The following is an 11,441-nucleotide window of genomic DNA, read 5'->3' as shown; positions in this document are numbered from 1 at the left end:
ACCTCACATGCTGGGCACAGTGGAGGCCTCCCAGGTTGGTCCCAAGTAGCGGCACACAGAGACCAGCTTTGACATGACAGGCTACGCTGTAGGCCGGAAATCCCAGTGCCCACTCCAGGGTTAGGCACATGAAGTCTGGGAAAGTATGTCAACTGGAAAAGATACACTAGTGTTCTCCCTCTCACCTGATCGCCCAGTGAGGCATCCTGCAAAAATGATGTGGCTAGCCTAAGTCGTGATCGCAATTTAACCATAGAGTCAAACAGATGTAGGGTTTTAATTGGATCACACTTTTTTTGCTGACAATTTTCCTGCGCTGCAGGAAATGCAGATAAGCTTTGTGATTTGCATGAATTCACTGAAAGCCCACACTAACACACAGTTATATTAACAGTATTGCCCTTTTCATGTAGCCTACTTTTGTCCAGCTAATAGCTTAAACACCGTTCAAGCAACATTATGGACTAAACATTAAAATCCTGTTGATGCAGGATTATTTTGCAGTGACAATACTGGTCATTAAGATACTCAACTATAACAAATGGCGTAACCTCCCAAAGGATTCTTTGAGCCCTCAATGCTGATGTATCATTGGCTCCCAGCTACAGAGTTGCCTTGCTTGTCATGTGAAAGTTTATGTTTTCATGGATAAATTACATTTAGTTTCATACCGTAGATGTTTGAGAGATCTATATAGCATATTGTGAATCCTTTTGGATAGTCATCAAGTCTAATTAATGGACTGTGTGTTGATAAGTTGCTTTTTAATAAGTGGTATAAGGTTCTACATAAATAGAAATCTCTATCCAAACTAGCTTCTTAACTTTATCCTCCTTCACTTCACAATTAAGTCCAGGTAGGCAACCTGCTGACCATATATATATATATATATATATATATATATATATATATATATATATATATATATATATATATACACACACCCGTGCTATCTTTGGCCCCCTTGAGTCAACAACCATTGCTCTCCGCTGTGGTCAAAAGATACAGACACCCTGCATGGGTTTACAGAAGCCTGTTTGGTGGATAAGCACAACAACCGCTACTCGCTACCAAGAAATCAAATGGGACGTACTGGGGAGGGAGAGGCGTTTTGGTCCAAGGGCGCAGCTTTAATTAAGTGTCAATGGACATGCGAGAAATGGAGTGGTCATGTCAGAGACACTCGGGCACACGCTGTAATATTCCCCTGGAAAATGATCTTGATCATAATGGCTGAATCGGATGTATGTATGCTTAGGATACATTTTCACTCGGGACAGCAGTGCAGCCTAAGATAAAATATAACATTTTCTTATTAATAATAACATCAATAGACAGCACACTGCAGGCTCTTGCTATTATAGAAGCACATCATTATTCAAATATTGACATTGTACAATTTGTTCCTTCAATCATTTGTTATCCACTGCACGCTAAGGTTATGCAAGGGACAACTCACTACAACCTACATGTAGTTACCTGCCTTTTTGACATACACTATCAGAAACATGACAGTTGATAGGACCCTGCAGATTGCACCACTGGGTCTCTCTCCTGTTTGCTATGCTAACACAGTTGACAGTTGCCCTGTTGGACACAAAGTTTACATCCTTATCTTTGCATGTTGCTCTTTAATAAACAGTACAGCTAGAGGCAGAATGGTGCTATATTTTGGCTGTGGTTTGCTGCTGCTTACGTTACTTGTTCTGCCGGGGCTATTGCTCGGGGACTTGGTATTCCATTGTCCGAGCTGCACTGCGGAGCGCCAAGCTGCATGTCCTAAGCTCGCCACCAACTGTACTGAGATAGTCAGGGAGCCCGCCTGCGGCTGCTGTCCGGTATGTGCCCGGTTAGAAGGCGAATTATGTGGCGTCTACACACCGAGGTGTTCCACAGGGCTGCGTTGTTATCCCACTGCAGATTCAGAATTGCCCTTGGACCAGCTGGTTCAGGGGTTAGGGCGATGCTCACACAAAGTGGACCCGCTACCCAACCGCACTCAAGAGCACCAGGACACGAGTAGTAAGTAACTAGACTGTCACTAAGAGAAGGTTATCATTCATGTAGGTTAACAAGTATTCTGTATTATACATAGGGCCCTGTGTTTTGGTTAATCATGTCACATGACCTGGATTTTAACCTTTATTTTAAGCCTTTTCCAGAAATGAGAATTAGACAAAAGATTAAAGCATTTGTCTGAGGATGGTGCTGAACCATCTGATATAAAAAACTAAAGGTGACAGTTTGATGAAAATGCTTTAAATAAAGTTTAAAATCCAGGTCATGTGACATGATTAACCAAAACATACGGTGCAAGTTATTTAATTGTCCACACAATGAAAGTGCATGGCATCTGCTGAATGTTATAAGCTGGTATCATACTGAATATATATTGTTTCTCTGTGTGTTTCTATTATAAATAGATCAGCAATATATCTATTGTCTTTTTTTATGACTTGTATTATTAATCAGCACGCAACAATTCCTTCATTAGGTGTAAATGGCACCTGGCAAAACATGTATTTTGTTTCTCCAAACAAAAATATCTGTTCAAATCGGTCACTATTGATTTCTGGGAATAAATGTTGACATCCGTGGTATGTTTGGACGACTAACTGGTAGATCCAAATGCTATTGATCTTTGAGGGAAAACGAGCTAATTTCTTTTTGTCAAACTGCTTTCTTTTATCTTTTTCCTTTTCTATTACGGGGTAGATCAGCTTTAATATTGCAGATAGATTGTGGCTTCCATCAATGTAATTGTCATTTCCATTCCGCCATTAAAAAAAAAAATGGTTGATTGGAGGATGGAACTGAAAACAGATAAAAGATTACTATTGACTATTGTCAACTATAATGTGTCCGTAAAATGTATATAGTATGTATAAGTATATATATATATGTATATGTATAGTATGTATAAACTGGAAGTAGAGGCCTAAGAGTTGTTGTCCATTAGTTTACTCCAATTAGGGGAGGGATGGTAGGTTTAGGGCAAAATAATAAAGGAAAATATATAAAGAAATATCTATCTCTGAACACCATCAAGTTTTGATTACTATTTGCCATATTTTTTTCAACTGTGCTGTGATGTTTCACAAAAGTTCTGAACCTTTCTATTCTCATAGATTCTACAGATTGTAAATTAAAGATAAACATTTTTGCTAAAAGTATTATTATATTATTAATCGATTGACTATGACTTTTCAGATCACCCAGCAGTGCTATTTGCATGGTTAGCTCCAGGTAAATGTTGCAATTCTTCAGCCATTCCTGAACTTGCAACTAAACACAAGCTACATATGGACAGTACCAAAACAAAATGATCTAATGATTCTGTCTCTTCGCAGCAAAATCTGCAGAGCTGGGATCGTTGTATCCCCCATATATATATAACATTATATTGGTTGCAAGAATTTAATGTAATAATTTAAATTGAAAAGCTCTATGTTTTGAATCCAGCGTGGTTTTGTGTATCAGTTCATAAAACCATGTGCCATGGAATCGGTACATCGAAAATCTCTTCCCAACTATTTTGCAATCTATATGGCACAGCTGTCCATTTTTTGGTCCTTAAATGAAACTGGTCTACTTTTTTATTTATCACAATTTTCTGTAGCCAATTTTGGTCTTTAATGTGCGGTTGACAGACAAGTTCCTTCCTTTCTCCCCCTTCCACATGCCTCTTCCATTTTTGCGGTAATGCTGCAATTAGTTGGTTGTAATTTTGAGTAGAGCAGACATTTTCATATATTTTTGTTAGCTGCATGTGTGACATAACTCCACCAGTCCTATTTATGATATGATTTACAAAGATTATACCTTTTTTAAACATTTTTTCCAAGAATATAGTTTTTTTCTATCAATTAGTATATACATTTTGTCGAACTGCTAACCATGTTTGGCTGACCCCATTTCTCCGATTTTTTTAACGGAAAGTAAATGTTTAACAATTTCCCCCATTTTTTTGTTCCCAGAGCACAGGTCAAACATTAATACTGCTGGCAGTAACTCTGTGCCATCTCACATACAGCATACCCTTCACATCAGATTTCCATTTCATGAGCCAGTCAAGAGTACAGAGGTGCTATCAGGTGCCAAGTTGTCTTGTAATTGAGGGGAATTGTCCCAGATCTACCACCTTGGGGCTCTCTACATTCTCATTAATTAGGTAGCACGTCATACACCCACACAGAGTTTTCCGCCTTTCACCCTCCATCCATCCATCCATCCATCCATCTCCCTCCATCGTGTGTTTGTTTGATAACAGTTGCTGTTATTGGCATGACATCACATCTTGGAGCAATGTGAAGAGCTGTATGAACTCATGCACAATGTGCTTTCGTCCCCCAATACATGCAAAACAACTTGAGAGTACATACAGCAGACCCTTAACTCAATGGTTTCACTCATCACTTTAAAGGGATTATGTGCTTGGATGGATATTTGAACCGTTGTCCTAACCTGCCTGAGTGCACATTGCACAGGCTGGAGCTGCATTCAGTCTCTCAAAGACACTGGGTTTTGACACAAAAACATTCCCAGATTGGGAAGAGTTAATAGTGGCAATCAACTCCATGTTTCTATCTTCGCTCCATGACTGATGTCTGACTATAAGTCTGTTTAGGGTTGCAAAATTACCGCTAATATACTCAAGTTACCAGAAACGTCAGTACTTTTGGTAATTAACAGAAAATCTATGGCAATCTATCGTAACTTTGATCATTTATACTTGAATGACTTTTAAAACATGTATTCATATATAGTATTAATTTATGATATTTGTGTCCATGTTGTCCATGAGTTTCTAATAGATTGATGGTTGAAGATAAAATGGCCTAATTAATTAAAAAAGCATATCATCAACGGGATTATTATTTTTAAATAACTCTGCAACTCTTCCAAAAATTGACTTTCTTCACAACTGCCACAAGTTTGACGCCAAACCATTGACAAGAAATACAGTTGAAGTTGGAAGTTTACATACACCCTAGCCAAATACATTTAAGAACTCTGTTTTTCACAATTCCTGACATTTAATCCTAGTAAAAATTCTGTGTCTTAGGTCAGTTAGGATCAACACTTTATTTTAAGAATGTGAAATGTCAGAATAATAGTAGAGAGAATTATTTATTTCAGCTTTTATTTCTTTCATCACATTCCCAGTGGGTCAGAAGTTTACATAAACTCAATTAGTATTTGGTAGGATTGCCTTTAAATTGTTTAACTTGGGTCAAATGTTTCAGGTAGCCTTCCACAAGCTTCCCACAATAAGTTGGGTGAATTTTGGCCCATTCCTCCAGACAGTGCTGGTGTAACTGAGTCAGGTTTTTAGGCCTCCTTGCTCGCACGCTCTTTTTCAGTTCTGCCCACACATTTTCTATAGGATTGAGGTCAGGGCTTTGTGATGGCCACTCCAATACCTTGACTTTGTTGTCCTTAAGCCATTTTGCCACAACTTTGAAAGTATACTTAGGGTCATTGTCCATTTGGAAGACCCATTTGCGACCAAGCTTTAACTTCCTGACTGATGTCTTGAGATTTTGCTTCAATATATCCACATAATTTTCCTTCCTCATGATACTATCTATTTTGTAAAGTGCACCAGTTCCTCCTGCAGCAAAGCACCCCCACAGCATGATGCTGCCACCCCCGTGCTTCACGGTTGGGATGGTGTTCTTCGGCTTGCAAGCACCCTTTTTCCTCCAAACATAACGATGGTCATTATGGCCAAACAGTTCTGTTTTTGTTTCATCAGACCAGAGGACATTTCTCCAAAAAATACGATCTTTGTCCCCATGTGCAGTTGCAAACCGTAGTCTGGCTTTTTTATGGCGGTTTTGGAGCAGTGGCTTCTTCCTTGCTGAGCGGCCTTTCAGGTTATGTCGATATAGGACTCGTTTTACTGTGGATATAGATACTTTTTCCCACTGAAATTGTGATACAGTGAATTATAAGTGAAATAATCTGTCTGTAAACAATTGTTGGAAAAATTACTTGTGTCATGCACAAAGTAGATGTCCTAACCGACTTGCCAAAACTATAGTTTGTTAACAAGAAATTTGTGGAGTGGTTGAAAAGTGAGTTTTAATGACTCCAACCTAAGTGTATGTAAACTTCCGACTTCAACTTTACATATTGGCATAGTAAAATAGATACCTTTGTAAAAAAAAAAAAAAATGTATAAAGGAAACACCAACGGTATTCACTAAGTTGATGGTTTATATTTACGATAATGTTTTACAGCTTTGCCATTCTATTTTTTATTTTAAAATCGTCTTCTTTAATTATTTCATATATATTTTACGTGTAATAAAGCCACACAGAGGGACAGCATTTATTACAGACACCTGTGATAATCTGAAGTACCTAACAGGGCCACTAGATGTCTTGTGATAAATTACATAAAATCCTTTAAAGATACAACAATTCTGGTAGTTTACTGGTAAACTTAGAAAGTTTCCAGTAACATACCCTCTCTTTGTGACCCTAAATCTGTTATGTCTTTTTGTATCTCTATTATCTCTCTTTCTCCTCCTCTCACTGCGTTGTCTCCTTGTCGCCGTGCAGGTAATGGTGTGCTCACACCCCTCTACAGGTGCTTAATTACTGTGTGTGTGTGTGTGTGTGACAGAGCGAGAGATAAAGATAGAGAAGGATGGAGTGCTCTGGGTGGAAGCTGCATGTTAGTACATGTGACCCTGAAGACGCTCCCCTCAGGAGGATAAAGGACCTCCCTTTTTCCAGGAAGGCGATCAGCTGATGTTCTCCTTAATGAAATGCCATTACGTTGAACCTGTTCTGAAAGGAGAAGCTATGGGCCTGGAGAATTCTGAACTGTTTAGAGGTCAAAACAGGATGGAAACTAGTTGAAAAAGGTGCTTTTCTAAACGAATCAAATACTGTATGTTTTAAAGGCATAGCTCACAATAGTCGCAAAACAGTGTTAGCATCTTATTTGCATAAGTTAGCCAAGTTAAGCATATCCTAATCTTGTTCATCAGACTTCCTCCCAATACTCAGAAGGTCTGGTAGGCCAAAGTTTAAAACATGGCCTTGATTGGGCCAGTGGAAGGTTCTGTAAAAAGTCCAGACGCTAATAGAAAGTCAGGGAGAAAGTCCAGATGCATATCCATTAGCTTACCTCTCATCAATCATCTCCCACAACACCTCCCATGTCTTGTGTATGTCTGTTTATGTTCGCCTTGTCTGCACTCGTCTGATGCAACGTGGAGATTTCATAAAATGTAGCTTGCTGTTTGAGTCCATTCTGTCGTTTTTATTGGGGTTGTTAGTGCAGCACATACTGATCACATATTTGGATGATGTATAACCAGCAAGGCTGCTATATTACGTTAGCTAGCTAGATGGTAGCTAGCTAGAGTTCAGCCTCTCTGGGAAATGTTTTTGCTTTCACCCCACACGTTTCTGATTCGCAGTCGTGTTATTCACTAAGTTCAAACAATGACAAATACTTAAGTTCACTCCCACAAAGGCCAATTTTTTATTCATTGGTGTTCCAGGCTCATATGCACAATTAGCCCGGGGACAAGGTTAGGCACATCATTGCTATTCCATGAGGAGAACTTTGTGTGACTCTTTGTGAACTACCTGTGATTTATTGCACGTTTTTTTTTAGCATAAGTAAGCCACGTTGCAATTGACACATACGACAGCCATGCCTCTCCTTCCCTTTGGAATAATTGCTAGGTCATCAAATACAACACTTCTGGACTTTTGACTTTGAAGAGTTGGAAGAAGAAGCAACTCATCTAATGTTCAGGCTTCTTGGCTAGACAAAACCTATTCAATTATTGAACTTGTTTGAAGTGGTTTAGCCTCGAGTGTAGCCTAATACATTTCCTTGGCAGACAAGAAAGGTGTTATTTGGAACATACTGTAGTTACCACATTTTGAGAGCACAGTTCTACTGTAAATGACAACCACTATCCAAAAAACACTAACATTGTAAGTGACATTGTAAATACTGTATATTACTCATTTTTAGTATATTGCTGATTTGAACAGTGAAAGTGTGCCCAATAGCATTCACAAAGCCTCAGTTCAGACTACTTTCCATAGGTAAGATGCAGTTTCTATGGCCAAGATTGGATCACCACTAGTGTTGCAAAGTGACTCTAACAAGCTGACGGCTGTTGGCTGAAACGTGTATATTTCTTGTGAAATGTGTATTTTCAACAGCTTCTGCCACAGTGCACGTTAGCATTGAATCTGGGTCACCTTTATTTGGACTGCCAGAACTCTGTACTCTCTACTGCTGAGGACATTTTAACCTGAGTCAGTCAGCCGTCCCTGATACAGCCTGAGGAGAAGTATACTGAGTAAAGTCAAAACAAAACTAGATTCTCTCTCTCTCTCTCTCTCTCTCTCTCTCTCTCTCTCTCTCTCTCTCTCTCTCTCTCTCTCTCTCTCTCTCTCTCTCTCTCTCTCTCTCTCTCTCTCTCTCTCTCTCTCTCTCTCTCTCTCTCTCTCTCTCTCTCTCTCTCTCTCAGCCACTCAGGCAGGGTCACTGTACTCTGTATGAATACCTTTGTCGAGTCATTGGGTTGCTCTCCCTCCCGGGAGTGATTTAATGTCTCAAAGCCATACTCCTCAGTTTGTGCCTCCCTAATTACAGAGTTAGTGGAGCGAGACACACACACGCTCACACAGTGCCCCCGGCAGGTAGTTCACCTCCCCTGAGAAGGCAGGCAGAAAGTCCTTACTCAGCAAGAAAACCAGGCTAAAAGTGCTTCCATACTATTCTGTGCTCGCTTCCTGCGATGTTCCGCTCCTTAGTCAACAATTCGTCACCAGTGTTCTCTATAAGAATAACAACATTCAGCTGAGTTATAAACAGAGTTTATGGGTTTCAAAAAGTGATTGGGAAATGAGTGTAAGAACATCAGAATGGAGATATTGTGGAATATTGAACCCTCCTAAACTGCATTGTTGGGCCAATTCAGCCTCGTTTTAGTAAGCCGAGCGATGCTGCAAAAGGCTAGTTTGAAAGACAGTGTAACTGGGCCAGCATAACACAGTGTAACTGGGCCAGCATGACACAGTGTAACTGGGACAGCATGACACAGCTTGACCATGTGGTAATACAGATTAGGCATGACCAAAGATGGTAAAATGTCAAGTGGAGCAAACATAGATTGGCACTTCATCCACCATAATTGATTTATGTAGTGGTCCTCTGTAGCTCAGCTGGTAGAGCACAGCGCTTGTAACGCCAAGGTAGTGGGTTCGATCCCCGAGACCACCCATACACAAAAATGTATGCACGCATGACTGTATGTCGCTTTGGATAAAAGCGTCTGCTAAATGGGATATTATGTACAGATGGAAGTAAAAAATAGGCAGGATGGTTCGATCTCACGCAGGCAGAGGATTGTATATGGGCAGAGGGCTGTGACTTCAACAGCACAACCGAGCTTAGGCACCATTATTTACAACCTGTAGTAGCACACACTGTTGCCGATGAGACTATAGTCCACTTCTGACACTTACTGCCCAGCAGGAGAAGTGACATCAGGGTGTGAGACACATACCAGCAGGACGGTGCCCATGTTCACCTTTGTCTTCTGAAGAACACATTGTTTACAGAAACCTGTCATTGGAAACACAGTGCTTTAATAGCTCCCTTGTGATTAAAGGAGAGCATAGACCTGTGAGTGAGTGTGTGTGTGTGTGTGTGTGTGAACTCATTCACATCATCCATTGTTTTAGGGCACAGATCCAGTTTTGCTTGACTTAAGGGCATGAATAGGAGCTAAGAAAACAGATTATGTGTTCTGCAAACCTGAGAGCCTATACAGGAAAACATTTATTTAGCAGTCACCTTCCTTGTTTGGAACGAGTTCCCGGTGCATATAAACTTGTTATGTGCAGATGTCCTTGCTTTGTATTCTTTGCATATACAGTGCCTTCAGAAAATATTCATAACCCTTGATTTATTCCACATTTTGTTGTGTTACAATCTTAATTCAAAATTGATTAAATATATTTTTTTCCTCACCCCATCTACAAACAATACCCCATAATGACAAAGTGAAAACATATTTTTTGAAATGTTTCCAAATTTATTGAAAATGAAATACAGAACTCTCATTTAGATAAGTATTCACAACCCTGAGTCAATACTTTTAGAAGCACCTTTTGCAGCGATTGCAGCTGTGAGTCTTTCTGGGTAAGTCTCTAAGAGCTTTCCACACCTGAATTGTGTAACATTTGCCCATTATTCTTTTCAACATCCTTCAAGCTCTGTCAAATTGGTTGTTGATCATTGCCAGACAACCATTTTCAGGTCTTGCCATAGATTTTCAAGTAGATTTAAGTCAAAACTGTAACTCGGCCACTCAGGAACATTCACGGTCTTCTTGGTAAGAAACTCCAGTGTAGCCTTGTGTTTTAGGTTATTGTCCTGCTGAAAGGTGAATTAATCTCCCAGTGTCTGGTAGAAAGCAGACTGAACCAGGTTTTCCTCTAGGATTTTGCTGTGCTTAGCTCCATTCCGTTTATTTTTTATCCCGAAAAATTCCCCAGTCCTTAACAATTACATGCATACCCATAACATGATGCAGCCACCACTATGCTTGCAAATATGGAGAGGGGTACTCAGTAATGTGTTGTATTGGATTTACCCCAAACATAACACTTTGTATTCAGGACAAAAAGTTAATTGCTTTGCCAAATGTTTTGCAGTATTACTTTAGTGCCTTGTTGCAAACAGGATGCATGTTTTGGAATATTTTTTCGTCTGTACAGGCGTCCTTCTTTTCACTCTGTCAGTTAGGTTAATATTGTGGAGTAACTACAATGTTGTTGATCCATCATCAGTTTTCTCCTACCACAGCCCTTAAACTCTGTAACAGTTTTAAAGTCACCATTGGCCTATGGTCCTGACATCCCTGAGCGGTTTCCTTCCTCTCCGGCAACTGAGTTAGGAAGGACGCCTGTATCTTTGTAGTGACTGGGTGTATTGATACACCATCCAAAGTGTAATTAACCTATTAATGATAGGACATTCCTGGGAGTGTGTAAACGTACATTTTGTATTACCATATCATGTTTTGTATGTCCTCTATAGTTATGTACTTGAAAATGTATCAGTTGACCAATTCGGCACATTTGGGTAGACTTGATACAAAATAGTCCAGTATTGCGTTATTGTGTTATTGACTGTACGTTTTGTTTATTTCATATGTAACTCTGTGTTGTTGTTGTTTTTATCGCACTGCTTTGCTTTATCTTGGCCAGGTTGCAGTTGTAAATGAGAACTTGTTCTCAACTGGCTTACCTGGTTAAATAAAGGTGAAATAAAATAAATATATAAAAATTGCTATGCTTCACTGGATCAATCTGAAACGTTGCACACACACTGCTTCCATCTAGTGGCCAAAATCTAAATTGCGCCTAAACTGCAATATTATATTGTG

The 11,441-nt window shown here is 39.6% G+C and overlaps 1 protein-coding gene across 1 annotated transcript in view; it reads left to right on the top strand.

The window, feature by feature from the left end:
• Positions 1-1,149: 1,149 nt before the first annotated feature.
• The window catches only part of LOC311122702 (insulin-like growth factor-binding protein 2-B), a 15,045-nt gene continuing 4,753 nt past the window's right edge, over positions 1,150-11,441 (top strand). Inside the window, exon 1 of the mRNA XM_084197035.1 lies at positions 1,150-2,022. Within this exon, the coding sequence (XP_084053161.1) occupies positions 1,509-2,022 (514 nt within the window). The 5' untranslated portion in view covers positions 1,150-1,508. The remainder of the gene's footprint in view (positions 2,023-11,441) is intronic.

Source organism: Coregonus lavaretus (genome assembly GCF_964263955.1).
Source record: "Coregonus lavaretus genome assembly, contig: HAP1_SCAFFOLD_373, whole genome shotgun sequence".
Taxonomy (NCBI): Eukaryota; Metazoa; Chordata; class Actinopteri; order Salmoniformes; family Salmonidae; genus Coregonus; species Coregonus lavaretus.
The sequence above is the reverse complement of the archived record's forward strand: the minus strand, read 5'-3'. Positions and strand labels throughout refer to the sequence as shown.